We start from the raw sequence: 24,661 nt of genomic DNA on the forward strand, positions 1-24,661 counted from the left end.
ACTTTTATAGAATTTCATTTACAATAAAAAGTGTAAAGTAAGCATACGCTTAGGTGACCTAAACATGAAAACTAATTTAGCCTACTTAAGTGAATGCAAATTGATGGGTCTAGTCAAAAAAAGGTACAATATCTGTTCAAATTTGTGTTTGCACAATGCTATTTGTAAAAAAATATTCACCTTTTCCAAAAATTATCAGCAAAAATAAAATTAATTTACAAATCTACATGCTATTATTGAAGCATGAAGCCACTTAATAAGTATCTACATATTATATACAAGATCTGTAGTGCCTATTGTATCAGTCATCATAATATTTAATACTCTTAAAAACATACTGCAATAGTTCAAAAAACAATTTTATATAAATAGATTTTATATCAGAAAAAATGTGTGGCATGGTTTTTGTAGTAAAATGTAACTATTTTTTCATATTTGACAATATTTACATGTATATCACAAGGTATTCCATGTCTCCATAATTCCTCATAGCTCCTGCCACAAACCTTCATTAAATCATTGCAATACTTAAAAACTCTTGCCCTATCTCCTAGGTGAAATGATAATAAATTCTCAATAAGTATTTAGGTGCATTAAAATAGCAAAATTAAACAATGAAATTAATTCTTACATGGCAATGGACGAAGCACAGAATTAACAATGCATTCAATGCATACACAAAAGCATAGGGTAGCAAAAATTATGAGGCATTTTCCATTAATAATTTCACCTTTCACCATTGTGTATTAAGTTACAAATAATAAAATGACCAAATTACTCTGATGAAAAGTTACTTTTTCTTTTTCAGATCTTCAAAACGTCTGGTAAGGTCATCGAAGTCAATTTCATCATTTCCTGCAGTATCATTGTCATCCAGTGGCGGGAAACTGTCAGTGGGAACAGATGGCAGTTCTGGTAAAACTAATTCATTTTGCGGAGAGAGTTTCCCTCTAGGTGCAGGCTTTGGTTTATTTTCACTCTGTAACACATAAAAAAAAGTAAAATGAAAACAGTTTTTCCTAATGGTGAAGAATTACCATACTTAACAATTAGGTACTATTTTTGAGCAGATTTCAGCAGGTATAATTGTTTGAAATGGTTTTGGAAAATTACCCTATGAATAAGTGAACTGAACTAATTATTCCTATATTAACATGCAGCTTATGACTCATGAAATAAGTATCCCAACTACAAAAGTGAATTATCCTTAATAATTTATAGGTTATTTTGTTAAGTTGCAAAGACCTTGAGAAGGTAGTGGATACTTGTACAAATATGGGAGATTATCTCTTTTATGTCTTCTAGTTTGATTGGGATTCACTGATTATGGCTGGATTCCCTTGGTCATAAAATCTTCATAAGTCACTCTAGAGTATTTGAAATAGTACAAGTACTTGTATGCAACAAAACAAATTTCTTCATACTTCATCATTCCCCTCACAAGTAAAAATCATGAATCCTACTTCTTAAATCCCTTAATAATTGTATTCTAATCAACCATTGTGCATTTATGGGATAACTCTCAAGGGAAACTGGTGAACTCAGATAAAGGATATAATAATATAAAAGGATATAATAATATAATAATATAAAAACTCAGATAAAGGACTCAGATATCTGATGAAAGTTGGTGCTAGTGCCAAGTACACTCATTGAATAGCCCGTCATCAACAGACCAATCCCGCAAAATAGGCCAAGCCAAAGTGCATTTCTGATGATGACCATCAATCTTTCCCTCATCATTGCCCTTGAATATTAAGAACACCCATTTTTTGTTGTGATACAATAAATAACATTGTAACGAGAAGGAACGATATACTACAAATGCCACTCAGCTAAACTGGTCATATGCATGATTTTACCTTTTATATACTCACTCAAGCTGCCACTTCAAGTGCAGTAATTATGTTAATCATATATTTTTTTGCAACTGAAATATTATCACTGTGGTATTTGAATTCCAAAGGTGGAATCACACCGCAGTTGTTTATTTACAAGAAGGTGAAGTTCCATCTAAGTCAGAGACATGTAACAAAGAATAGAACACAGGGAAAAACACCACTGTGTAAATTTTTCATAGAAAAATAGAAAACCAAAATCACTTCTTTGGCATATCATTTTTCTATCTCATCGCCAGCACTACCCACCCTTTCATTGGACCATATAAAAATTTGGGATACAAATTTCGTGGACTTATAATATGTATAATGTATGTAAAAATGTTGGTAATGAGTCCATAGTCCAAAGGGGTCCATAGCTTAACTTCTCATCCAATGCCATGTGAACTCACTCAAAGTGTCCTCCACGAAGCACCTCAAGTAGGGATCGTGATGCAACTGAAAAATATCTGCCGCCTCCGGGATTCGAACCCAGGCCCTCTGGGTGGGAAGCCAGTACATTAGCCACTGCAAGCATCCCGATCCACTGGGATAACATTCCAATAAGCATTTGACTACAGCAATTTTATAACATGCATCTTTGCCAAATAATTAAAACAGACACCATGCATTTCACAACTGCAACAGTGGTTAACACTAGAGAATATGAAAGTTAAGAAGACACGACTCATGGACAAGATATCAGCAACGTTGCTGAAGTGCATAATATCCTCGCACAATTAAATATACCAAAGCAATAAGTGACTACAGGACATTTTAAAGACATTTATGTTATCCCTGGCAAAGAAGAAGGATGCAGAGAAACGTGAAGGACATCAAACACTTAGAATAATTTTGCATGCGGCATTTATGTAAAGTTAAAGAAGCAACTATGAGGATAGGGGTTCAGAAAGGTTAGCGGTGCAGTACATCATTAAATTACAACGTATATGCTTGAGTTGCATATGAAAACAAAAGATCCCTTCAGCTAAGACCAGCCGGGTTGCTACCATTCATGCATGCATGGGATATCTTCAAAACTTCTCAATTATAAATAAGTTTTTTGCAGAGAGAAATGTTGAATACTGAAGGGGCAAGTCACCTACTCTTGAGGAGATTGTGTGATTCATGCTGTAATTTGGTTGTCCATAGATTTTGAAATCATCATCAAACGTAAAATGTATTTTTAAGGCAGGTAGTTAGAGGGTGCAGAACATCTAATCTATCCCATGAAAATCCTTTTCTTTTCCCAACATTATTCCATTTAGCCCTAAGTAGCTTCTTCTTACCTTTGCACTATCTAAAAAGCCAACTCTATCTTCCTTCTTTCACACCAGTTACCTAAAATTCTCCCATAAATACATCCAACTAACTTTCAATATTTCCTTCATCACTTTTTCTGCATTCCTTGGTTATCACATGGCAACTTCCTCTCTTTACCCAAAAAAATTATAACTTCATCATTACTCTTCCTCAACCTAACTTACTTTCCCAATTTATTTCCATGCCCACATCTGAAACACTATGCTCATTCACTTGTCTCAAAAGACAAGTTTTGGATTCACGCATTGCTATGCCAAATATTAAAACCTTTGGTAATGATTTCTTTACTTAGCATATCATAACTTATTATAACTTTAACTGACCCCAGTGGGGTCAGATGTCATTAACAGCTCTCTCTCCGAGCACTTAGTCATTTCAGTGATGATGTCACATAAAAACACTTCTGAGAAAAGCAAAGGAAATCACCTGAATTATTTATTTCAAGATTAGATGATGGACAAAAGTATAGAAATCAGTCCTGGTAACTACGGAACTTGGCCGAATTGGCTCTGTGTCATCTCTGGCAGTGGGAAAGGCAAGGTTACTTGCAAAGTGAAATCTGATGATGGAGAGAGGAAATATAAATTTTTAGGAATAAACGATGTGTAATGGAATAGCAGAGATTACAGGAGCAAAATTTAGGTTAGGAGCCAGATGAAAGGTAGTCCATGCAGCTTCTGTTCCACAGTCAGGCGGATGCAAAGGCATCTGACCCCAGTGGGGCAGCCATTGAGTGATGGTGTCTCATTGAAAACACTATTGAGGAAGACAATGGCAAACCACCCCAATTATTAAGCCCATGAGTTTGATAATGGGCAGTATATAGAAAATGAGTCCTGGCAACTATGGGCCTTGGCCCAATTGGCCGTGTGTTGCCCTTGGCTGTATAAGAGGCAAGGCTTCTGCAGTTGCTATCTTACAAAAGCCTTGCAAAGCAAAACTGATGGCAGCAGGACAGAAAATGAAGAAGAAGAAGACCAAATTAGTTAGAATAGAAACTTGGAACGTAGGGACAATGTTGAGGATGGCAACATTAGAGAATATGAAGTAAGCGATAGAAAGAGGAAATATAGATATTTTAGGTCTATGCAAGGTGAGATGGAAGGAATACTGAAGTGATAGTTATAGAGTAACATGCAGCGGAGGGGAAGAGAGCCATTGAGGAGAGGCAAAAACAATAAACAGGGTAGGGAAACAGAGTATATGAGTGATCGAATATGATTAGCAGAGGTATTAGCTGAATCAATCCCCCTAGTCATTATTTATGTTTACATGCCAAAAAGCAATTATATGGAGAAAGAAATCAAGAGGGTATGCGATCATTTGAGGATACAATCTTGGGGGTTCCTTGAGGGGACATATCAGATTGATGGGGGACTGGAACGTGGTTGTGGGTGAAGGAAGAGGTAAAGTACAGTTTAGTAACAAAAAATGACCACATGGAGAGAGCAATTAAGAGTTCTGCTGGAAAGATGATTTAATTTTAATGAATACTTTTAAACGCAACAATTTAAGTACATACATGTGGTTGCATATGCGGAAAAGGACTGGGAACTCAGAGAGATATCATTTAGACATCATTATGGCTAGGCTTCAAAAAGCCTGTCCTCCCCTTCTCTTCATCCCATGGGAAGGGTCTCCTCAATCCCCTCCCTATCCAGGTGGACAGTGAAACTTCCAGAGGCAGACCAATGTGGTAATAGAAACTGACAATTAAAACTCCTAGATATTTCCCTGATTTCCAGTGTTCATTTCTCAATTACCCTCAGTTCTAACATCCCCAAATTTTACTATACAGGTACTTAAACACTTGCAAACATTAATCGACTATTTTTACCTAATTAGCATGAACTATCAATTTCACTAGCCAAAGAACTATTGACCAATAATAAAAGTATCGGACACATGTAGAAGGAAGTAGAAGGCTTAAAAAACTTTTACTGAAAGAATTTTTTAAAGTAAAACAAATCCATTGTTTGGTTTCTTAACAATATCGTGGAATCCTAATAGAACCCAGGATGGTGTACAGTGAGAATCTAAATAAAGAATGGCTGTAACCCAACAATTTCAACGAACATGCAACATGGACTCCAGTAAGATAAAATATTTAAAATTAACACATGATGAATTTTTGTACAAGCACACACTGCCAACTACTCAGGCAAACTTAAAAATTAATATCACCATTAATATGCTAACTCACACACCATTATTCCAAGAATTTGTTAATTTTCATAAATCACAAAATTATAAAATGAAAACAGGAGCCAAATTATCCCAATATGAGGGTTATGAATAGCATCAGAGCATTTTGCATTAAATCAATTCCATGCTTGAAGTTATATGTCATGCGTACCTAATAACTTGCAGTTCAGTAGGTTAGTAACCATATATATATAACACACATAAATTGAATTTAATTGGAGTTAATAGGTGGAATAAAAAATTTATTTTTCAATATTCAAAAAATAATTCCTACAATACAAACTGTAGCACATAATCCGAGCAAAACACATCGCAATGACACTTAAGAAGCAAAGTTTTAAATGTCCCACATGGCCAATTAGGCATTACCTGCTAGATAAAGACACAAAAAAGACTTTTCAAAAGAAAGTGTGCGTATTATTGGGAGAAGTATGAAGTGCAACACTAACAGAGCAAACTTTGTGGCAAGGAATTAAAAGACCAGACACAGATCAACATACCTGCTTATTCCCATTTTTTACATCAGGTGGAAAGAATTGATACGGTGGTGGAGGTGAGTCATCCTTGAAAAAAGGATAAGAGAATAACAGATCATCTGTGATAAAAACAAACATAGCATTAGCCATGATAAATCACAGGTATCCATTTGACACTCTATACATCTCAAATCCAATCATTTAAGTGGCTTACGCTGAATACGTGAGTAACCTTGTGTAACACTTAATGGGCCGCAATTGTTTCTTTTGTTCCCAGGATTCCTTGCATTGATTTGTCCATCACACCGATATTTCACACCAATTCCCTGGAAGTTTTAGACAAGGGTTCATTTCTCCTCCATAATATTAATGGTAATGGCCGGAATGGGAAACATTCGTGTGGCTGGCCAGTTTCTCAGAATGGTGTGGTGGTAGGAGGTTAATAGGCCAATTTCTAGTATTTTCCAGAATTTGGTCAGTCAACAGTCTATTCCTTGAAACCAAGAGTCACTACTTAAACTTGCTCTTTTTTCACTCAATTCAAATAAGAATCTTCCACTGGTAGAGAGCTTCTCTTGCTAATACCATGACCCTTTCGAAAAGTATACTCATATCTTATAATTCATCAAATGGCTGATATTTTAGTAAACTTCTCTGCTTTCATGAATAGAACACACTTAAAATGAAATATAATACTACATCCTGCAGCGGTGCAAATGGTCCTGACAGTCATTCTCATCCACTTATTACCATGCATAATTGGCTACTGGTAATGTAGTAATAAATGTTTCACTAATTAAATGAGGTTAAATATATCTTTTTCTTTGGGTTGGGATGGGTTTGTTCGATTTATTGTCCCCTATGAGACTTACTGCTCACTATCTTTCAAAACTAAATACTCTGTGCAAAATATATTATGTATTTGTTTTTTCTTTCTCGGCTCTAGTGGTTTACCCCAGAGAATTAGTGAAGTTAATTTAGTCCTCCTCCTCCTACCCTGGATCTACAAATGTCCTTTAGCCCTTTCTCTTTCCCACTATTTCTCCTCTATTTGCATTGAGAAACTTTGTTACATCAAATCCTCACTTTTTGAATGATAAATATTATCTCTCGTACGGCATGGTAGCTACTCCCCTCCACTTGCCCCTTAAATCAGCCATGATTAACTACCTGGCCTGAGAACTACCCCTGAAATCCCCTTATCTAATATGCTACAAATCTCCATACTCGCATCTTTCACATCAACTTGCCCTGCCATTTTCCTTAGAGCCTCTTCTCCCTTATTCACAACCCTCTTCACCTGATCTCATCTACTTCCATGAATCACCTTCATCCAGTCATCAAACAATAATAAACAACCAGTACATTATGTGCCTTCCAATCCCCCTTCTGCCTACTGAGGCACAAAACTTTGATTCAATCCTTTTGACTTCTGAACTTTTCCTCCACCCAATTTCCATCTGTACACAAATGACAAGCAGCCACAAATGTGTTTCCACTGAACTCATGGTCAGGTGAATAGCAATAGTCTGCCTTGAGAATGCCGAACTCTAGCACAAAATTTTGAGAATATTTCCAGCATGTGAAATGAAATTTCGGTGGGATAAACCAATCAAAATAGAGAAAATAGAAGATTAAATCTAACAGTAAATGGATTTCTTGGTTCCTAATGGAACAAATATCACCAAATAATGTAACTGTGTCACTGTTTTTCAACTAATGAACTGTATTTCTATAGCAGGAATGCTTATAAAAGACAAAAGATTTTACGATTAAGAGATTACGTCAACCTCAGATTATTCTTCACAGACATTGTGCATGTCAGGAGTTGGGAAGCCTCATGGACCTCTAATCAAATGGATTAATTTTGCACTCATGATAATTTGAACAATGAGTTTTTAAATGAGGCTACATGTGGAATCCATTGATCCAAAAAAACAGATTTTTTTGTGATAAAAAGGACAAAAACCATTAAAAATACTAATAAGCATTACAAATATCAATAAGCATTGCAATATGCATTGGTATTCCAATCATTGCAAAAAAAGGACCTCATAAATGTTCTACATGACCCCTAAGCTTATAAAACAATAGCAGTAGCATTAATTATTAAAAGAGGCTGCACAAAATACCACAACAGTAACTATATTGTTTTCACATACTGATAATTTATTTATCCAGTACTAATTTGAAAACAGCCAAGATTTGGGCTTTCACATTAGACTTTAAACATGAAATAACAACATGGAAAACCACGAACATCCATGCCCTTGGTGTAGGAAAGAACACCTTTGAGGGAATCTAACCATATGACTTCTGGGATGTAAAATGAGGATGTAATACACCCCTGATGCCAGCAAAGCACACAAATAAGCAAACAAATGCAAGAATTTTCCAGGGGAAAAGTCGAATAGAAGGTGCCACTTAGTGGAAGCGATTCATATCGGAGAAAAAATACTTTGTTTTTCCACATATATTTAATTTTGCACAACCTAGGTTTTGACCTACAAATTCATCACCAGGTGAAGTACCGAGGACACACAGCTTTATATAATAGACAGAGAAGAGGAGGGGGGAGGTGCTGGTAAAGTGGGAGGAGGGAAAAGGCAAGAGAAACTTGGGTGTGTGTATGGGTAGGATTGGGAAAGGGCGGTTGGATATGGCATCAGGGAGGGAGAGGGGCTGTGGAACAGTGGGAGTTCCAGGAGTGGGGAGCCGGAGAAATACATCAGGTCATTAACCGATAGACCTTTATAATGACTGTTCTTGAAAATTTCCAAATGTTCCAAGGCATCTCATCTAAAATCTTTCTTCTTCAAATGTAAAATCTCAGGAACGAAGTCACTTGTGTGGTTATTGTCCATTAGGTGCTTGGCAAAATGGGAAGAAGGATTTCTGTTTTGGAAACCACCGTAGTATTTGTTCTTTCACATGTTTACCGAATTTCCTCTCGGTTAGTCCAATGTTAATAGCAGAGCACCCATTTTGCAATTTATACACTCCACTTGTTAAATGATGGGAATTTGGTCCTTGCTGTTAGATCAAAGGTTCTCTAAGTTGCTTTTATCACAGAAGGCTGGTTTTATTCTGTTCTCTGGAAACGTTTTGGTCACTTTACAAGACATATTCCCCAAAACGAGAATTCTTTTCAATTTCGATGTGTCTTTCTTGGGGATGGATTTGAAAATGGATGTGATTGATTTTTTTAATGAGTCACACTATTTAAATTCAACAGGGGAATTAGGGTTAGAATATTGGCACTAATCTATCTTCTATCTTTCCATCCAATTCTCTTTTTCTTCAACAATTTATAGAGCTGTTTCCACTTCCCATTGCCAAAAAGCCATTTCTATAAGAATGAAAGTAGTAAAAGTTTTCTTGCCTACACTACTGTTTCAAAAATTTAAAGAAAAATTCACTCGTTACTTCTTGACACTCAAGTCATAACTTTTTATTTTGATATCATCGAAATTTGTATGAAAAGCAACCATTTTTTATGCCTTCCTGGTATTTTGTATACTCTTATACTATCTAAGGTTGAATGCCTGCAGACTCGGGAGTTTACTGGGAAAGATATGATGCATGTACGCATGTATTAGTAGAGGGGCAATATCCCCATTTGCCCAATGCTTATTAAGTTTCAAGATGAAACTAAAGGCGCTAGATTGTACAAATTTACAAATTATTTGGGTACATTTTATTTAAGTACTTTCAATTATACATTAAAACTCTTTCCTTACTGTTGCCTAAAAACAGTGATATTATCAAAATTTGTGATCAAGGCAACCATTTTCTCTGCCAGATGCAGGAGAAAATGGTTAATAGCAAGTATTTTTCTGGTGAATTGGGTTGCGAATACAGGTCAAAGTTATACCCATGTATCCCCAAAAGACACAGGCTGATTTAAGAGCACGTTTTTGAGTTAAAAAAGTGCATCTTATGGAAAAACGGTAATTTGCCACTGTAGCAATTTCATACAAAGCTGTTAACCAAATCATGTCCTAAATTATGTATTTTGAATGGTGCCATACTGTTGCCTGAGGAAAAGCCACTATGCCCAGCATATGGGTGACAAAGCAAGTTTTTATGACAGAACTGTAGTACACCTTTTATATATAACTTGCATATCAAATTAATTTTGTAAACTTTGAAATTTTGGGACACAACCATTCATACTCGGGCACAATGAAATGATTCCTATGACAAAAAGATCCAGTAACAATATATGAGTATATTCGTTTAGATAATTATGGCTCCAAATGCCTTGCATGCATCTATTACTCCTGCCCTCTGATTGTCCCCTGGTCCATTGATTTTCATATAGCTTCCTTACTGGAACAGCTTTTATTGAGGGCTGTATGCTTATGAAAAGTGACTTTTCATGTTGATCATGCTCATGTTATCATCCTCATTTGTGACTTACAGATGCCAGTAAAAAGTAAAGCATGCAGTGACCTCATCATGGTACCTACGGACAAGCAGGGCAACTACCAGGGAGCAAAATTTTGAGCAAGCAAGCATGCATTGTAAGTCTCAAGGCTCCATGCAACTATTGGATGGTGGAGATCAAAATTTTGTGTAGTTCCATTTAAGATTGGGAAATGAAAACTCAGCTGTTCACACAGGAATTATTGACTTCATTGCAACTAGTTTCCTGAAGATGCCACAGCGTGGCAAAGTGACCAACCAAGTGTGAATAGGAAAGCTTTAATTTCTTCACATCCATTCAAGTAAGCCAGCAGGGAAAAGCATAATGCATGATTTTACCATGACAGCTTACAAACCATTACTACAATTCTGGTTCAACTCTGGATGCCTTTGGCTTTTTAATTTGGAGTGGATGGGGGAGTGGATGAGGAGAGGCAGGATTACCAGGGATACCAGATGGTGGCTAGGAAAGGGAAGTGAAAGTTGCATTGTAAAAATCAACATCACCTACTAAAATCCAGCAGAGTAAACACTTCATAAATCTTTTTGAATTCTTGAACTATAAGCTTTTATGGAGATAGATTGGAGTATGGAGGCAGAAAAACATTTTCTAACTTGAAAATTGTGGCCATGGGCCAGGTAGTTTGATGAAATGGGAACTGAGATCGCAGGAGAGTGACGTGAGCATTGTCCCCCAAAGAGAAAAATTCTAATCTTAAGGCATTCTATTTATTCTTACTGATCAACTTACATCCCAACATTCCCTCCCACCCAGTAAGAAAATCAGCACCCGAAATTACTATTATCTCAAATTTTACTAGCTTAAAAACTAGAAATGATTACTCACCATATTGTTAGTGTTGAGCGCTTTTGCCCCAGGTGAGATATCAAATGTAGTAGCCATGTTGTCGACTGAAGGTGGAATATTAAATCCCATTGAAGCAGATGGAACCGGAGCACTTGGTCCTTGCATGGGAAGAGGAGGCGGCGGCATCTGAAATGACTGTTCTGGCTGGCCGGGGGTCTGAAATTACAATCACAGAATGTTTCCATAGACATCACCACATAGGAAAACCATTCATCCACATAGCTAAAGCCTCACTGGACAATGTGGAAAGATAAGACTGTTACGTGAAACTGCATTTTATCCATAACCATGACATGATATTAATGTTAAAATGCCATCATCCAGTGTGCTGTATTTCTAAGAGCATAGCTTATACATAATAAAATCTGCATTCTTTCATTTCACAGCAATGTTTAGCATTTTGAAAGTGTAGTGTGTAGAGGGCTACATTCATTCACATGTTTTTTCAAAACTAACAATATGTTTATTATATTTTCTTAATATGGCTAAGGTACAAGAATTGACATGACTTAGGCGAGACAGCATTGAATTATGCCGGAGACAGGGGTTAGTCATCACCAACACTTGGTTTAGACACCACAAAAGGCGTAGGTATACATGGAAAATACCAGGAGACTCAGAAACGTATCAGTCAGATTACATAATGGTTATGCACAGGTTTAGGAACACTGTGATCAATTTCCACAATTTCCCAGGAGCAGATACGGACTCTTGATCACAATTACTCATGAAATGTAGCATATGATTAATAAAAGATAAGGCTGGGGCAGTGGATTAGGAAATGGAATTTCAAGTATTACCTGGATTGACAATAAACGAGTATCAGCAGGCTGTAGAGAAAATCATGAAGGAGGGAAAAGAGCTGAGTACTATCAACGGAAAGCAACAGTAATAAAGCAATACTAGCAAAAGAAACAATAGGAACTGTTAATAGGAAAAGGAGAAGGAAACCATGGATCATGGATGAGATGATTGGAAAGATGGATGAGAAAAGGAAATGGCAAAATGAAAATACAGAATTAGGCAAAAGGCAGTACAGGGTGCGGCAACTTAACTTCCTTTTTAAAGTGGTCTTGCCTAAAAAAAAGGAAGTAATGTTGCTGCACCCTGTACAAAGAGTTAAATAATTAAAAGAGGCGGGTAACAAATAAAGCAAAATAAGCATGGTGGAAGACGCCGTGCGAGGATATGGAAAGTTTGCAGAGGAAAGATGAAATTGGTGAACTATAAAAGAAGGTTACACCCTTCAAGAAGTAGGAAGGGAAAATCTTTGTAGACAGTCTGAGCCAAATCAGGTAAGATAATAGTTGAATTAAATAAGATTCAAGAGAGATGTAAGGAAAATATAGAAGAACTGTAGGGCAAAAAACTCAGGCCAACAAGCTTAGACATAGAAAGAGAATATGACATAGATGAAGATAGCTCAGGTCCAGGCATACTAGAAGATGAGACAGAAAGGGCATCAAGGTAGATGAAATCAAATAAAGCAATGGGGTTAGACTAAATTCCTGCGAAACTACTAAAAGGTTTAAGAATACGCAGGAGGAAGAGTTTATATGGACTGATTCAGAGCATCTATAAGGAAGGAATCTGGGCATAAGACTGTGGGATCAGTGTTAGTTCCTATTCTAAATAAGGTAAAGGCTACATCACGTGAGGACTACAGAACAATAAGTTTGATTTCCCATGCAGCTAGCGGCTCTCAGGATTGTCAACAAAAGAATGGAGAGCAGGAAAATTGAATCCTTAGGGGATGATCAGTTTGGGTTAAGGAAAGGGAGAGTAACACGTGATGACATTGCAGTAATGAGATCACTAATCAAGAGGAATATAGAATATAACCAGGACATATTTGCCTGTTTCGTAGATTTTGAAAAGGAATTTGATAGAGTGAATTGGGAAAAAGTAATGAATACATTGCAGAAAATAGGAAAAGATTGGAGGGACAGGAGGCTAATCTGCAACCTGTACATGCCTCAGACTACTCAGGTGCGAGTGAGGAACGGGAAGTCAAGATGGGTAGTGTTAGGGAGAGGTGTATGGAAAGTTTGCCCATTATCACCGGTGCTGTTCAAAGTATATGTGGAGGATATGATTAAAGAGTTGTGGGAAGAAATGGAGGTAGGAATGAAAGTCAGACAGCAATTTGTAAAATCAGTTACGTTTGCTGATGACCAAGCTTTAGTTTGTCTGTCAACCAAGGGGTTGGAAGCATTGCTGAGTGATTTGGAAATTCAGTGGGATAGGTATGGGATGAAAATCATTACTATTAAAACTAAGGATTTGCGAGTTCCCAGAAAGAGAAAGGCCAAGGTTAGCATTAAATTAGGAGGGCAAAAACTAGAGCAGGTGGAACAGCTTACGTATCTCAGAAGTGTAGGATCAAAATGGTCAAAGTAGTATGTACGTAAGGAGATGAATTTCAGTATGCAAAGAGACTTTCCCAAAAGTAGGAGGGAATTAATGAAGGATGTCAAGAAATAACTCGACATAACTTTGATATGGAACATCACTATTTATGGCAAAGAAACATGGCCAATGAAGTAGTATGATAGAAGTAGATTGAAGGCTTTTGAAATGTGGATGTGGAGAAGGATGGAGGAGGTGAAATGGACCAGAAGGAAAATAAATGAGGCAGTGGTAGACATGGTGGGCGAAGAGAGGGGATTGTTGGGTGAAGTCATAAGGAGGCAGGAAAAATGTATGAAAAGCATATTGATCGGCAGTGGGATGTTGAAGACTGCAATAAAGGGGAGTATGTTAGCCAAACGAGGAAAGGGCAGGAACAGGATAGGGATGTTGGATGGGATGAAGGGAGGAAAGGAGTACACAGAGATGAAGAGGGACTTTATGTAGAGTAGGTTGCTGGATTGTGTTTTGTTAGGAATCACAAAATATTTATTTGGTAGTTGTGTCCATCCAAAACCTACCTTAACATGTACATTACCTAATAATAATAATTATCTATTCCTACAGCCTCATTTGACTTCATATCTATTACTTTTCTATCCCACTATCTAGTATTCCTGAACCCAGGTTATCCTCCTCTACATCACATTCCCTCTCTATTTCTAAACTAGCCCGCCTATTATCTTTACTATAAGCTCTTCTACATATTCTTTCCCGCATCCCTGAATCTTTTCAGGCTCCACTGATAATTTTACTATTGTCTATGGGTTACATAGCTTGTATGATCAGGCTATGTCAAATCAACATTTTATGCAAAATGAAACTGCCTAACTTGGAATTCAATGCAAGTCACTGTGGACATGGTCGTCCTTAATGAAGACAAAAAATTAGCATGGTATTAGAAAAATGCTTGCAACTTGTTAACCCTTAACAAATTTAAGTGGCAAATAGCAGACAGCATAAATGTGGAACCAGGAACTAAGGACTTCTGTCTGTTTTACAAGAAGTTTTTTGCCTTATGCAATGATGACCTCTCCAATGACCCAGAGAAAGTGATGAAAAGCTTTCCTTGAGAAAACTATCAGGGTAGATCCTTCATCAACCTGGGCAGCAGCAGAGCATGGGATGGAAGAAGTTCGACCGACATCAAGCGAAGAATAGCCCAAGCTAATAACGCATTCATGAAGAAGAGACAATTCCTGTGTTCAAAGAACCTAAGGCGGGAAGCAAGTAAGCAGTTCGTCAACACATTCGTGTGGAGCGTGGCACTCTATGGTTCCGAGACTTGAAATATTGGAAAAGTGGGCCAGCAAAGAATAGAAGCCTTTGAAACATCGTGCTGGAGGAGATGCTGAAGATTAAATGGACAGACAAAGTAAGGAACGAGGAAATACGCTTATATAGAAGAGCAGAAGACGATAGGACCATATGGAAAACTCTACAACAAAGAAGTAATAGATGGATTGTTCACACATTGAGGCACAATGGATTTTAGGAATATAATAGAAGGGAAGATTCCACAAGGAAGACCAAGAGACATGTACCTAGGACAAATTAAGAAGGACGTAAAACAGAGAAGGTATCAGGTATAAAGGGAATTGAAATTGAATCGAGTGGAATGGAGGGTAAACCAATCCTCGGATTGAAATAATGATGATGATGGGAAAAGAAAAATAAAATGGGAAAAGCAGCTGGTTGTTTCCAAGGTATCATATGTGCAATAGAAATTTACTAATAGCTGCTTCAATGAGAGGGCTGATGATTCAGTGGATCCATCAGCTACGCAATGCACATTTGAGTGAGATGATCTCTTAATAAGAACGAAGGCAAAGTTATCAAATGTTAATAGGCAGTCAAGAATTTAGACTTTAACTCATGTCTCAACTTCATCAACAGGATAGAACATTACGAGTTATTTAATGCCTTCAACTCATCTCTTGGAAAGACAAATAAGCTACTCAGTGAAAGGGATTACTAGCAGTACTTCTAATTTGTACTGAGAAAGGTTTCCCAACTAGGCTGGTGAAATATTTTTATGACGAAAGGATGAGAAGTATGAGAAATACAAGGAAAAGTATGAAAATTCCAGACCAAGATCTGGTCCCAAAGATCAAAGCCAGCATCTGTACCCACTGATGGATGCATGCAGAGAAGATAATTTGTGTAATACCATGAAAGCTTGATTTATTTAAGAAACAATAACAAGAAAAAACTCGACTTCTGCAAAGTTTTGTTCCCAGAAGCCAAGTAGTGTGCAATAGATGATGCTTCTGGTGCTATTTCATTACATAAGTTTAACACATCTTAATGTTAAATTTCTTAAGTTGGAAGAAATATGAAAATTTCAATTACTTGATTTTTTGAGGAAAAATAAACTATAATGCAAAATTGGGTAGTAAAATTCCCTGATACTTTTATTCCAAAGGTTATTTTAATTTCTAAATTTGCAAAATATATCTATTAGATCTACCTAATTGCAAACAGTGGATTCCTGCTGATAGAACTAATTACAAGCGCACACAACAATGATGGACTTCATAAATATTTTCAGTCAAAAAATGGATGAGTTCCATATTCTTATGTCACCAAAGCACAGCCTTCTTTTTTCAGCATAAACTGAAACTCGACATTAAGGTTATTATCATAATATATTTTAGGATATCACAATATACTAAACTAATGGCTATTCAGGATAAAGCAAAAGGTTATCACTTGACCAACACATCAGCTTCCCTAACTCTTATGCTGTTCACTCATTTGCTGATGAAATTTACATTAACTGGTCTCACTGCTTTTCATTGGATGACCTTGACCATCATGTACCCTTTGCACATGAAGAAAGTATCACCCAATGAATTAATAACAATTAACTTTCCTAGTGATACAGAATGTGTAAGCAAGAAATGTACTACTTTTATTGAAAGTTGTACTCGTTATTATAAGAACCCTAAATCGTTATTTAATCTGTGTTTATGCAGGATCCCATGAGAAACTTCTTCGAAGGCCAAATCACATCTCTTGATCTCAGAGTCAGGTGACAAGAGAGCTCCTTGTTGATTTTGGGATTATCATAAGTATACTGTTTCAATATAATATTATGTCCTCACCGGATAGCTGAATGGTTTTAAACTGGCATCAGGCTTGAAGTCCGAAGGAGGTTGCGGCAATGCTGGGGGCTGAGGATAGCCAACAAATCCAAATGGATGAGGCATTCCCCCACCAGCTCCACCAAGATTGTTCTTGTTGTTCCCCTCGATGTCAATCAAGAGAGCGTCAACTCCCAGAGATTGATCATCTTTCATTACCTATGAACATTTAAAATTCCATTTAACCTTATAATTTTGCATCAAATGAATTTGATGCACAATTATAAGACCAAGGTTATACAAAACTGACCTGTGGGTCTGGCTCATATTCAACATTATAATTTTTAGCTATTTCGATCATATACTTTTCTACTAAGAGTTTTGGCGGAGATTGGACGCTCATTTTGTGTTTCAATTTTTCTGATATCGTTGAAACAGCTTCTTCTCGGCATGCCTAAAGAGTGCATAAAAACCTGATTTCAATTGTCCTTGATCCAACGAAAAAATGCAGGAAATAAATCATAAAAGAAAACATGCCAGTCATTGTTCCTAAATGCCAAATACGAAAGTAGTAAGAAAATATAAGATTTTTAAAGCAAAGTGAAGAGTGAATGCCATGAAGTAAGTGGTCCCTTCGAGGCACCTTAAATATTATTTAAAATAGATATAAAACCACAAATCATTTCTTGACAGTCTCGAATGCTGAATTGTTGGTATGCGTAAATAAAATGGTGAATTAACGTTGGAGACAAGGGAACGAAAGACAATGGTTTCCTAAATTTATGTCTTCGTACCTGAGCATACTGCTTTCCATATTTTGCTGACAACTGATCAGCAATGACATGCAACTCAGTGATATCGGTTTGCATCCTCGGAGCAACCCATATCAGGCTTGAAATTGATTCAGCGAGGCCTTCATCTAGAACCCTAAGAATTTCGAAAAACAATGTGATATAACATAGTGAGTGAGTTCATAAGATATCGAAATCAACAAACTTACTTCATTTGCTGAATCAACCCATATCTCGCCAGAAGTAAATCGCAGTACATCTCGACTACTTCCATTGCTTCAACCATGTAATCTTCTCTAATAATATGTTCCACCCTAATTTTTGCCCTTTCATACTTGCCCGCAGCAATATAGTCAGCGATCTCTTTCCGCGCCTTTTGGGCCAATTCCGTTTTCTTCTTCTCTATGAGCCTTAGTCTATTTATAGCTAAACGCAAATGCGTTTTGAGTTTCGTGTAATTCGGTCCCCCAGCGAACATTTCTGACAAAACGACTGCCTTGTTGACAATTAATCTCACTAAACCTTACGTGAATTGCTTCATCTGACTCATAGACCGCATGTGGTGTCGTCACTTGTCACTTACTCAAAACAAAGAAAGGTTCCTGAGCAGTGGATTTGGATGATTTTCCTGATATTTTACATGGGACTCTTAACGTTTTAGTTACGTCATCACAATGTCATGTGGTTCAGAAAGCACATAAAAGTGCATGAGGCTTCTTTGGTGAATAATCTCAGAGCAGCATATATCTAAGTATTAATTTTCTGTCAACCCTGTGTGACTACTGATGCTGCTTTTATGTTGTTTACATGGTTGCCTTCGTAATCAACAATGGGAATTGCCTGGGGCTTCAATCGATCAAACAACGTTAATTTGAGAACGGTTATAGTACTCCATACACTAAAAATCAGCTCCACAAAATAAATCAATTGGGACGTAATCTGTTAAGAGTGGCAGGGCTAGGCCATGGTGAGTACATCTCACATGAATCAATTAATCAGCATATTTATTTAGTGAAGTCTCAGAGTAGTAATAACCGAATCCATTCTGTAAATACCTCCTTGATTATCGTGTTTACTTGGCATTCTACTCATGTTAATGGGCTGCGAATCCAATTTAAATACAACCACTTTATTGAGATTCAAATGGTTTTTCAATAAAAACATGCGAAGGGTTTTAATAAGTGGCAAGTGAATTCGGCTGGATTATTAATACTACATTTTGGCTTATTATAGATTAATGCTACATGCGTAGTGTGCGAAAAGTCGCTTAATATATTGCAAGATCAGATAAGGGAAATAGTAATAAAGTAGACGAACACAAACCGCAGCTAAATGAGATTGTAAGTAAAACAGTTATTGGACATTATTCCGTCAGTCGCACAGCAAGCTCTTTCTTGGCTTTTACAACAGATTATTCCTTAAAATCCGTTTAAAACAGCAGAGGGCAACAGAGGCTGTGTTCTTCAGTATTTCAAATTTTCTGTTTTGAATATACATCTCAGAACAACTCATCAATTTCTGGATAGTCGAAATGGAGAATGTTAGTTGAAGAGAGAATGGTTTTTCTCACTCAGACGAAATTATCTGAAAAAGCTCGAATTCCCCGCATGGAAACGCACTCTCCGAACTCTGATGTATCGATTCCTTCTCTCGACTACTGCCTATTGCGATATCAAACCTCGTCGCGTTACAGCGCCATTACCGGCCATTACTGCATAGTCAACATTTTATAATACGTTAGCGTACATCAGGCGTCAAAATGACGGATGCTGGTTTTTTTCGGGTAAGTTATTAACACTACTTGTATTTATTTCATTTTTCTTGAAATATTTCATTCTTGGTCCTTAGCAAAGTAGGGCATTGGTCTTTGAAACGATGATGTGGAATGTCGACAATGCCCATGTGATGGTTTCCCAAAATGTAACAACTTTTTACATTAAACACAGTTATAAGACCATAAACTTGTGCGTAAATGAGTTTTTGTTTCTCATTAGGCTGAGGAATTGTGCCATTATTTTTTATAGACTGGTGTAGCATCTGTGTTCCACTTTCAATGCAATTTTCCGAAAACTGCCAAAAGGACTCTTTTTAAGCCCTATTTGTTTGTTTCAGGGAACTTCTGCGGAACAGGACAATCGCTTCAGTGATAAGGAAAAGAAATTGCTTAAACAAATGAAGTTTGGTGATAATTTGAGCCGAAAGGTAAGTAGTACAGGAAGTGCATTCTTTCTCCTTCAGTATTGTTTTCACTTGTCTGTATTGCATTAACTCCTTTCTGACAGGTGGACATGTCGAGAGTTAAACTTGATGTCATAAAACCTTGGATTGCTCAGAAAATCACCGACATATTGGGAATGGAGGATGACGTTGTCGTGGAGTTCGTCTTCAATCAACTGGAGGCGGAGAAGGTACTGTTAGGCTAGTATGTGAGGAAGCCATAAATGAAATGCTGAGAATTTACGATTTCGGAGATTCATGATGCTTGGAATTTTAGATATTTTTGTCACTTTTGGCCGTGACGATATTAAGGAGTTTTTTTTATTGATGCAAGATTTGTTGGGACTGGTCCCTATGCAGCATCTGACTGGCACATGTAATTGTTGTAGATATGAACCCTTAAGTTTACCTTGTCAACTCGCCCTTTTCATGCCTCCATTCCAACTAATGATTGTTGTGTTAGCAGTTATGGATAGTGTAACTTGTTTCCTTGGATCGCAAGCGGTATTAGAGTCATGTTTGCAAGGCTATGCCCACTATGATATTGAATTTTGTATTAAATGGTGTCGTTAAGTCATTTAACTGACTAAATTAAGCTTGTTGTACTTGAAGTGTAAACAATCACTGTTTTGTTTTGTGAAGCCAAATCTCAATGAAAAAGAACCAACATTATATATCTAAAATAGAGCATGTTCATGTTTTCTATTAGTTGACTGATTACCTCGGTTTCTTTCACCCAATTAGACAGTTTCGTTAAAATTGTCACTACGCTACTCTAAGGACATAAAAGTCACCCGGAAAGGGCCGCCAGCCACACTTAGGCACTCACTTATCCTCTCCGAGGCCCTGTCCTCTCTTGCTCCTCATTGACTGAGTTGAAGTTTCCATGCCATTTGCCATGTCGGCAACTTTCCTAAGGTTGGTATGATGTAATACTTTTCGTAATGTGTATGATAAAGAACTTTGACTTAAAGAAATTGACAACTAATATGCATGAAATCAGTTCCTCTCCTACCAATAAGTTGAGAAGAGCATATTTAGACCAAAGTTGAGCTGGTTCCCCAGCTTCCTTTTGGACTTGATTGCCAGATAATGAAAGAAGTTTCATTGGTTACTTCTGGTGTGGAGAAAATCTGACACTAACCGAGGGAAGCCTCGTTTTTCTCGCTATGCAATTCTGCCAATCAATTAGGGCAGATTTAGCTTCCGCCTTGTTCTTACTGCTGGTGCCAGGATTGCTCGCTCAGACTAACTATTTTGATAGAAGTTTTCAACTTATACTGTGGTTCAATTCAGTCTTCTAGGAGAAGAGGCTGGAGTTCGCTAGGAAGAGGTGGGGGTGCCATGGATCTGGAACAGTAGCACAGTGGAATATTAAGATATAATCATTGTAATTTCACCAGGTTTGATGGTATTGCAATGGATTTTTCTAAATGTTATGTGAATTTCCCATTTATGTTGAAGTTCATAGGCAATGTCTTTTTTTCGGTAGTTCTAGAAGATGAATAGTGCCTGGTTAAGTTTTTGTTATGTATATTTGGCCATATTGCTGCTAGGAAGTTGTACTTTTTATTATTTGATCTTCTTGAGTCATGTGCTTATTTGTGCCATGTATAAGGTTTGTATGGAGTCATGTTGATGTGTTTAATGTGGTGAACTTTTGTTTGGGAGACTGAATGAAATAAGGTATGCCTTGATTGAATACTTGATGTTAAATTAAAATGCTCTGTTTTTACTGAATTGATTTGGCTTCATAAATCAGACTTAATGCACATGGGAATTCATGTGTTGTTTTTGTAGCAGAATACACTGTTGGTAAGATTTTAAAGAGTAATTGTCAGATGTTTGTGGTTTTGTTGGGTTCATTTTAGGAATTAAAATATTTTGGCTGTTATTTTGGATCATAATAGCTGTCTTTTGTGATGTTTAAATGTTCCTCTTCACGAATTAGTGTATGACCTCGAAATTTCATTTAGCAGTCCATATGAAAAAGGTGGAGAACTTCTGAAGTTCAAGAGAAGTAACATCATAATTTTTCCCTTTATAGTGTCCTGATCCTAGGAAAATGCAAATCAACCTCACAGGGTTTCTAAATGGACGAAACGCCCGCAATTTCATGTCTGATTTGTGGGAGTTGCTGCTTTCAGCCCAGGACAGTGTGTCTGGGATTCCTGCTCGGTTCCTTGAACAAAAGAAGGAGGAAATCAAGAAAAGAATGGTTTGTATTCTTTATATTACCACCAATTTTTATGGTTCCAGAAAGAAGCAGACTGCAAAATGTTTGGGGGGAGGGGGGGGGGAGAATGATGGGCAAGTAAGTGGGATGGGGAAAAAATGTGTGTTGGACTGAATGAAGGAAGGCTGAAAGTATGCAGAATTGGAAGGTTTTACTATGGTTCAGGATGTCACGTTCTGTTGTGTTTAGTGAAGCTTAGTAGGATTGCAACTTCTAAGTCATATTCCTCATCCAAAATCTACCTTAATCAGTAGACTGTCTAAAATAATGAGAAGCTCATTAAGCATTCACAGGCAAAACAATCTGTCCCCAATTCCCTGTGGTTTGTAAGTGGTGGTGTGTGCATTTGGTCATTTCTGCTCCAAAATGACATGTAAAGAAATGGTAACCATGTGCATCCGTACTCCTCCTGCTTCGGCTTGTATCCATTCTTCTGCCTATGACCTCGTTAACTTATACTCCCATCTCACTCTCATCTCTCCATTCACCCAAAATATATTGGCTTACCTCATTGTGATCAAGTCTTTCCTTACGTGAGCACCCACAATCTTTTTCTCTAAATGTTTCCAAATTTTTTCTACCTATTCCATTTGATTACTTGAATGCATACTAGCCTAAATGAGAAAATATAGGGTGAAAATCACTATCCCTTACCGTTAAAATCTTTTTCTTTTCACATCCTGGTTTAAAATAAAAATTGTAATGATCATGGAATTAAGAACGATGTATTTTTCCACTGTTCTTTATTTTGGTACTACTTGATTCAACGCTTGTGTTATCATCAGGTACAAATTCACTCAAGTTGCGGTCCAATTACGAGTATATATCATTCTTTTGGGGGAAGAAACCATCACATACATTGTAATGATCTGGTGTAAGTAAAATTTTCCCCAACGACAAGGACATCATCAGTGGTATTTTGTATTCATGCCACCCCGCACTTAAACAATCTACCTGTGAATCATCGGGAATAACCATGCAACTACCACCCTCCCCTTAACTGTGCCCACACATTGGTCCAAACCTTTATGTAATAACCAGTACGCGTTGGAGAAAAAACTAAGCTTGTTCTCTCCCCTCCCCATTCTCTATTTTTATCCTTCTTAATTTGCCCTCCCATCCTATTATCTAAGTGTCTCTTATCACTCATCTACCTTGGGATACTTTTTGAATCTGTGCCTAACCATGATATAATCTAACAGATACCTTTCTGAGTCACCTGGCATTTTCCATGTATACCTATGCCTTCTGTGGTGTCTAAACTAAGTGTTGGTGATGATTAATCACTGCCCCCTGCAGAATTCAATTACTTTCTACCCATGGTCATTTCTCATACCTAAACCGTAGTCCCTCACCTCATCACCATCTTTTCCTTCGCCAACCGTCACATTCCAACCCCCCATCAATGTCAAAGTTTCCCTGCCGGAACACAAAAATGTTAGTTGCCCCCGATCGTAGTAAAGGTTTATTTTGAAATTTGAACTTAATAAATGATAGAAAAATAATTTTGTAGTAATGGATGGAGTTATTTTTATCCAATACTCAAATTTTCCACCAAGTGATGGATGTTCAAGTCTGTTAATGTTGCTGAATTAGTTTTTCTGACCTGAAAGGGTTTTCCCCACATCTTTACTAATGATATTATTACCATCAACTCTGTATTAATTTCTCTTTTTCTGATCATTTTGTTCAGCTAATGCTGGCTCCTCTTCCATCCCCTGTAATTATTACTCCCATAATCCCCACTATTGCCTACTCACTTGGTACCTCCCCTGCATGTCTACATTTCTTCTCTACATTTCCTCTTTGATGTTCTCCAGCATGGATTGTTTGAATAATGATCAACCACAAAGTCCCCCACTCTAACACTCGACCTCGTCTTTGCCTACGTTTTCACTCATGTTGACTATGTTGCACAAGGATTTCATGCTGTATGGTAATCATTATTACATATGAGAAATAATTTAAGTAATTATTACCTTTCAATATAATGCCACCATTTTATAATTCTTAATCCAAACAGTACGCATTACTGATACTGAAGCTGCATTGAAATTAATTAGGCATTGGCATGCATGCTTTAGGTAGTAGTAGTTTTTAGGGGAGGCAACTGACGGCTAAGATCATTTGTGCCATTGGAGATGGATGGGAAAGGAAGGGTGGAGAGAAACCTGGCATCTGCATAAGCCTACTCTTAATGAAAGGTGCTAAGGGGTCCGCTGTTCATTGGCCCATCCAACAGATGTCGTGCTCACTCTGTGAGTACGACATTATTAAGTAGGGATCAGGATACCAATGGAAAATATCTACTGTCTCAAGGATTGGAACCAGAGCCCTCTCAGTGGGAAGCCAGTACGTTAGCCACCACACCATACCGATCCCCATGCTTAAGGTGCCTCAATCTAATTAGGGCAGTTTGGTTTGGACACCCTACATAGTAGTACTGTCATCTATGTTGCTAAGAATAAGAAAGTAACGGATGATGTATGAATGTAAATATTTTTACATTTGTAATGGCTTCTGCAAAAATTATCTGTAAATTGCAAAATCTATGTAATGGTTTTTGCATAATTCTGAGTTTACAGTTCTTCGGCGATTTTTTCCATAAAAAATTCCATGTCTTCCTTTTCACTTAGTAAATTAATCAATTTTTGACCAAATTTCCTGTTGATTTTCTTTTAGAGGACTGGATTTACTCTTACAGGTTGTTTATTTAGATTTTGCTTTAGTTATAAGTTCGAATAG

The 24,661-nt window shown here is 37.1% G+C and overlaps 2 protein-coding genes across 4 annotated transcripts in view; one reads left to right on the forward strand and one right to left on the reverse strand.

The window, feature by feature from the left end:
• Positions 1-343: 343 nt before the first annotated feature.
• On the reverse strand, positions 344-18,321 carry Ist1 (IST1-like protein). Of its 2 annotated transcripts, XM_071599511.1 has the most exons (7): positions 17,673-18,252; positions 17,467-17,599; positions 16,983-17,126; positions 16,694-16,891; positions 11,157-11,333; positions 5,906-5,968; positions 344-979 (listed from the first exon to the last, which is right to left on the reverse strand). In XM_071599511.1, exons 1-7 carry the CDS (start codon positions 17,939-17,941, stop codon positions 791-793), a joined length of 1,173 nt encoding a protein of 390 aa, XP_071455612.1. In that variant the 5' UTR covers positions 17,942-18,252; the 3' UTR covers positions 344-790. The 2 variants fall into 2 exon arrangements, with proteins under 2 accessions (XP_071455612.1, XP_071455614.1); XM_071599513.1 differs by lacking the exon at positions 5,906-5,968 and having other exon boundaries at positions 17,673-18,321.
• Positions 18,322-19,060: 739 nt separating this feature from the next.
• LOC139700982 (serine/arginine repetitive matrix protein 1-like) overlaps positions 19,061-24,661 on the forward strand; it is a 38,207-nt gene continuing 32,606 nt past the window's right edge. Inside the window, exons 1-4 of one of the 2 annotated variants that reach the window (XM_071599514.1) lie at positions 19,061-19,246; positions 19,576-19,665; positions 19,746-19,871; positions 21,728-21,898. In XM_071599514.1, the coding sequence (XP_071455615.1) occupies positions 19,223-19,246; positions 19,576-19,665; positions 19,746-19,871; positions 21,728-21,898 (411 nt within the window). In that variant the 5' untranslated portion in view covers positions 19,061-19,222. Of the gene's footprint in view, positions 19,247-19,575; positions 19,666-19,745; positions 19,872-20,424; positions 20,599-21,727; positions 21,899-24,661 lie in introns of those variants that run through there. The other variant, XM_071599515.1, reaches the window with a different exon arrangement.

The sequence above is a fragment of the Hetaerina americana genome, unplaced genomic scaffold (genome assembly GCF_022747635.1).
Source record: "Hetaerina americana unplaced genomic scaffold, ioHetAmer1.1.p SCAF_11, whole genome shotgun sequence".
NCBI lineage: Eukaryota > Metazoa > Arthropoda > Insecta > Odonata > Calopterygidae > Hetaerina > Hetaerina americana.

What these genes read in the sequence shown, in the direction of transcription:
- Ist1 (XM_071599511.1), bottom strand. Translation starts at nt 17,941, where the DNA reads ATGTTCGCTGGGGGACCGAATTACACGAAACTCAAAACGCATTTGCGT. An exon ending in AATATGAGCCAGACCCACAG is followed by an intron (nt 16,892 to 16,982) that starts GTCAGTTTTGTA and finishes AAATGTTCATAG; the next exon opens with GTAATGAAAGATGATCAATC. An exon ending in TAAAACCATTCAGCTATCCG is followed by an intron (nt 11,334 to 16,693) that starts GTGAGGACATAA and finishes TTGTAATTTCAG; the next exon opens with ACCCCCGGCCAGCCAGAACA.